We start from the raw sequence: 5,279 nt of genomic DNA on the forward strand, positions 1-5,279 counted from the left end.
ATGTACTTACCAAATGCAATGGATGTGTCATGATGATGGGAACGAGTGTTGCTGGGGGGGGGGAGAGGTGGGGTGGGGGGGTGGGATTGAATGGGACCTCATATATATATTTTTTATGTAATATTATTACAAAGTCAATAAAATAAAAAATATAAATAAATAAATAAATAAATGTCACAGACAGTATCTTTTTCATCTTTGTATGTTCCTTATAATTTTCAAGTTCAAAGTTGATGGAGAAGGTGGACTATGCCAAAAGATTTAGTGAATTCTGAAGAATTGTATTTTCCTTTGTCGCTGTGAAGAGACGGTGAGTTTTCAGGGCTTCTGCTCCAGACATGGCTACCTTAAACCACACTGGGATCAGCCACACAGTCTTCCACTTGCTGGGCATCCCTGGCCTAGAGGACCAGCACATGTGGATTTCCATCCCCTTCTTCATTTCCTATATAACTGCCCTTCTAGGGAACAGCCTGCTCATCTTCATTATCTGCACAAAGAGCAGCCTCCAGGAACCCATGTACCTCTTCCTCTGCATGCTGGCAGGAGCAGACGTTGTCCTTTCCACATGCACAGTACCTCAGGCCTTGGCCATCTTCTGGTTTTATGCTGGGGAAATTTCCCTGGATTGTTGCATCACTCAACTCTTCTTCATTCATTCCACCTACATCTCTGAGTCAGGGATCTTGTTGGTGATGGCATTTGACCGCTACATTGCCATATGCTACCCACTGAGATATACCACTATTCTTACACATGCCCTAATTGGGAAAATTGGAGTAATGATCTTTTTGAGAAGTTATGTTACAATTTTTCCCATAATATTTCTTCTGAAAAGATTGAATTTCTGCCAAAATAATATCATTCCACACACCTTGTGTGAATATAATGGCTTGGCCAAATATGCTTGTAATGACGTTCGAGTGAATGTCTGGTATGGCTTTTTCATCCTCATGTCAACAGTGGTCTTAGATGTTTTGTTAATATTTGTTTCCTATGCATTGATTCTCTATGCTGTCTACCACATCCCTTCACAAGATGCTCACCGCAAAGCTCTCAACACATGTGGCTCACATATCTGTGTCATTATCCTATTTTATGGGCCTGGAATATTTACAACACTTACTCAGCAGTTTGGACGCCACATTCCACCTCACATTCACATCTTATTGGCCAATGTCTGCATTCTGGCTCCACCTATGCTGAATCCTATCATTTATGGGATGAAGACCAAACAGATACGGGACCTGGTCATTCATGAATTGTTTACAAAGCAGACATAAATTAGGGCAATGTGATGGTTAAGTTCTTCCATCATCGAACAGTATCCAGGGCCAAGCTTGTTGGCATGATTGTTACTATTATGGTATTTTATGAATTTAAATAATCAGTTAGTTGATTGGATCTATGACTGATGACATCTAAAGTCAACAAAAGAGATTGCCTTCATCATGAGACAAGTCTTGTCCAGTCAGTTGAAGGTATTAAAGGGAGAACAGATGATTTCAGCAGTCAGAAAGAAGAATTTTTATCTCTACTTCAGCCATCTAACTTCTCCTGGGAATTCACTGAATTTTTCATCATAGTTTCCTGCTTGCAGCCTACCCTATGGAATTCAGATTTGCTAACTGCACAGTCACTTGCTAATTTCTAAACTAAATCTGATAATATTTACATTGCATATATTTTTGTCTGTATGTGTGTGTATACGTGTGTATGTATTTGTGCATGTTTGTGTGTGTGTATCTCCTGTCTGTTTTGTTTACTTTGAGAATACTGACTAATACAGATTTGGTAAGAACTGCTATTACAAATACCTAAAAATATGGAAATGGCTTTGGGACTGAGTAATAGGTAAAGGCTGGAAGAATTGTGAGGTACTTGATAGAGAAAGCCTAGATGGCTTTAAAGAGATTGTTGGTAGAAATATGAATGTTAAACATACTTCCAATGGAGCTTTAGAAAGAAATGATGAATATCTTATTGGAAATAGGAAGAAAAGCAATCCCGGCTAGAAAGTAGAATAGAACTTGGCAAATGTGTACTGATGTCAGATTGAAAGGATATTTTTTTTGTTTTTTAAAAGATGTTTAGATTACATAAATATTATATAAAAAAATATAGGGGATTCCCATATGCCCCACTCCCTATATTACCCACATTTACCCACATTATCAACATCCTTCATTAGTGTGGTACATTCATTGTAATTGGTGAACACATTTTAGACCATTGCCATTAAGCATGGATTATAGTTTACATTGTAGTTAACACTCTCTCCCACACAATTCTGTAGGTTATGGCAAGATATATAAGGACCTCTATCTGTTGTTGCAATGTAATTCAGGACAATTCCCATGCCCTAAAATGTCCCCATATTACATCTGTTTTCCCTCTCCCTGACCTCAGAACCACCAGTGGCCACTGCCTCCACATCAATGATATAGTTTCTTCCATTGCTAAAAATCACAGTAAGTATAGAGTAGAATACCAGTAAGTCCACTCTAGTCCATAGTTCATTCCCCAATCCTGAGGATTCTGAGATGATGATGCCCACTCCATTTCCAAGTGAGAGGGGGTTTCAGTCCCATATGGCCAATGGATGGGATTCTCCTGTTTGCTATTGTAGACTCTCTCAGCTCCTTGGTATGGTGGTTGTCCATCCTCACCTCCTTAGTTTTCCTGGGTGAGTCCAATGAACTAGAGAATAGATATTGCAACTCCATTGAGACCCAGGACTCAGCTGACACATGGACAGCCCAAAGATTCAAGACTCTTGAATGTACACCTACAACTCCAGAACCAACTATAGGCTCAAATAGAAGAACAAAAGAGCCATGTGTAGGGAAACTACAATTGAGTCCAATTCTGTCACACTTAGGAGCACAAACTCCAAAGGAAGGCCCACTTGCAAGGCATCAAACTCCTGAGCTCTCTGCCCTGACCATAGTGCCTGGGTGTCTCCAGAGCCCTCAGGAGTCCAGCTACTTGGGGTTGTGTATAATTTGGCAGTCAATGAAATACTACTGAGACATGCATAAGCATAACCTCCAGAATGGCCTCCCAACTCACTTTGAAATCCCTTAGCCATATAAACCCATTTGTCTTTACTCTTTCCCCCATTTGGTCAAGACTTTTTCCAGTTGCATTGCTAGTTGATGCTTTAGTAATCCCTCAAGGCCAGGGAGTCTTATCCCTGGAAATCATGTCCCATGCTGGCGGTAAGTTATTGCATTTATATGCTGAGTTCAGCTTGAAAAGAGGCCACACTTGACCAACAAGGAGGTTCTCAAGGGGTAACTCTTAGGCATCCTATAATACTAGGCCACGTTTCAATTTCACAAATAAAGTTTCATAAGCATTGTCATCAATATCAAGGGCCCATCAATGGACAATCCTCCTTCACTAACCATTAACTCTGTACTTGGGGGATTCTTGCTGTTGCATTAGAGAATATGGCAGAGCTTGAAAGGGAAATTTTTAAGTAGTGCAATATTTAGCTAAGTAAATTCCCAAGCTAAGTGTGGAAGGTGCAATCTGGCTTCTCCTGGAAGTTTATAGTAAGTGCAAGTAGAAAAGGATAGCTGTGAAATGAACTCTAACGCACAAAGAAACGAGAAATTGAGCTTATCCAGATAATATGCTCTGAGACCAGCAGCTGCTTTATCAGGGTTGTCCCTAAATTTCTGTTAAATGAGTCCTCAGAGAATTTGGCTCCATCTGAGGGTTTAATCTAAAAATGGATCCAGTCAACTATTTCAAAGGCAAGCCCTTCTGTTTGATTATTTGAACCACTGTGAACTGCACACAAATTTGACAAGATTTTAGTGAAATTAGTGAACAGAACCTCGGCCAGGCTGGACTGAGAGGGACAGAGAAAAGACAAATTGAAGGAAGAATGCCTTCAAGGGCAGAACCCTGGAAGCTGAGTTCTGGAATAAAAAGATCTTCTCAACCAAGAGGATGGGATCACCCTGGTATGTGGAAAGGACAAGCCTGTCCCTGAATGTGGAGGTGACAGGCCTTGTACCCCATTGTACAGGAGAGATGCAGCATCCTAATGCTCATAGACGGTGGGGACTTCACTCCAGTTTTCAAGGAGAGCATAGGAACTGTGCGAGTGCTTCGGTTAAGGGCCTGTTGCCCCATTAGGCCCTGAGGACAAACCATCAATACACATACGATTCTCAGATATTGAAATCTAATGAAATCTCAGATATTGAAGTCTAATCTACTAGGTTTCAGAGTTATTTGGAAACCGTGACCCCTGTTTTCTTTCTAATCACAACTTTCTGGAATGGGAATGTTTATCCAATACATGTCACACATTGCATATTGGTAGCAGGTAACTTGTTTTTTAAGTTTCACAAATACACAAAAAGAGGGGAATTGTGGGACAGACCACACCCATAGCTGATTTTGACAAAACTTTGAATTTAGAGTTAGTACTGAAATGACTTAAGGTTTGGGGATTTTGTAATGGAATGAATGCTTCTTTTACTGTGGAAAGAACATTTCATTTGGGGATCCAGAAGGCTAAATGTAGTAGACTGAATTATGTACCACAGTTTGGACATGTTCTTGTTCTTGGTCCAAATACTGATAGGGAGTTGGTCCATGTAAATTTGTAAATAGAAATCTCTTCAAGATGTTACTTTGGTTAAGGTGTGGCCCCACTGAATCAAGTTGGGTTTTAATCCATATTACTCAAGTCCTTTATATAGAGAATAAAAGTCAGGTGTAGAGGCCATGCACACAGCCATGTGACAGAAAAGCCAAGGACTAAGGATCAACAGCAGCTAAATCCAGAACACTACAGTCTTTGGAGAGAAAGCATCACCTGGCTGTCACCTCAACTTTGAATTTCTAGCCTTAAAACCTTGTACTAATAATTTCTCATTATTTAAGTCAACTTATTGCTTAGAATTTGTACTATTCTGGTATTTTATCTCTTTGTAAGAACTGTAGTTAATAATAATTAAAGATTCTCAAAAAGTTGCAAAGAAACTAGAGGGTGTTCCCATGTACCTGTCACCCAGTTTCCCCCAATGATAACATCTCATGTAATTATACTATACTATCAAAAACAGGAAATTGATTATCCATACAATGTGTGTATAATTCCATGCCATTTATCACATGTGTGGATTCATTTGAGTAACTCTGCAATCCTGATACAAAACTATTACATGGCCACCAAGATTTTCTTTGTTAGTTCCTTCCTTCTGCTTGCTTTGTATTTAGTTTTCTCTTCTTTTTTTATAGGTCTTCCAGATTTG

At 39.6% G+C, this 5,279-nt stretch overlaps 1 protein-coding gene across 1 annotated transcript; it reads left to right on the forward strand.

Annotated features, from left to right (window-relative positions):
* The first annotated feature begins 338 nt into the window (after positions 1-338).
* On the forward strand, positions 339-1,283 carry LOC101429199 (olfactory receptor 52B4-like). The gene has a single exon (XM_004478402.1). It carries the CDS (start codon positions 339-341, stop codon positions 1,281-1,283), a length of 945 nt encoding a protein of 314 aa, XP_004478459.1.
* The last annotated feature ends 3,996 nt before the right edge of the window (positions 1,284-5,279 follow it).

The sequence above is a fragment of the Dasypus novemcinctus genome, chromosome 10 (assembly GCF_030445035.2).
Source record: "Dasypus novemcinctus isolate mDasNov1 chromosome 10, mDasNov1.1.hap2, whole genome shotgun sequence".
NCBI lineage: Eukaryota > Metazoa > Chordata > Mammalia > Cingulata > Dasypodidae > Dasypus > Dasypus novemcinctus.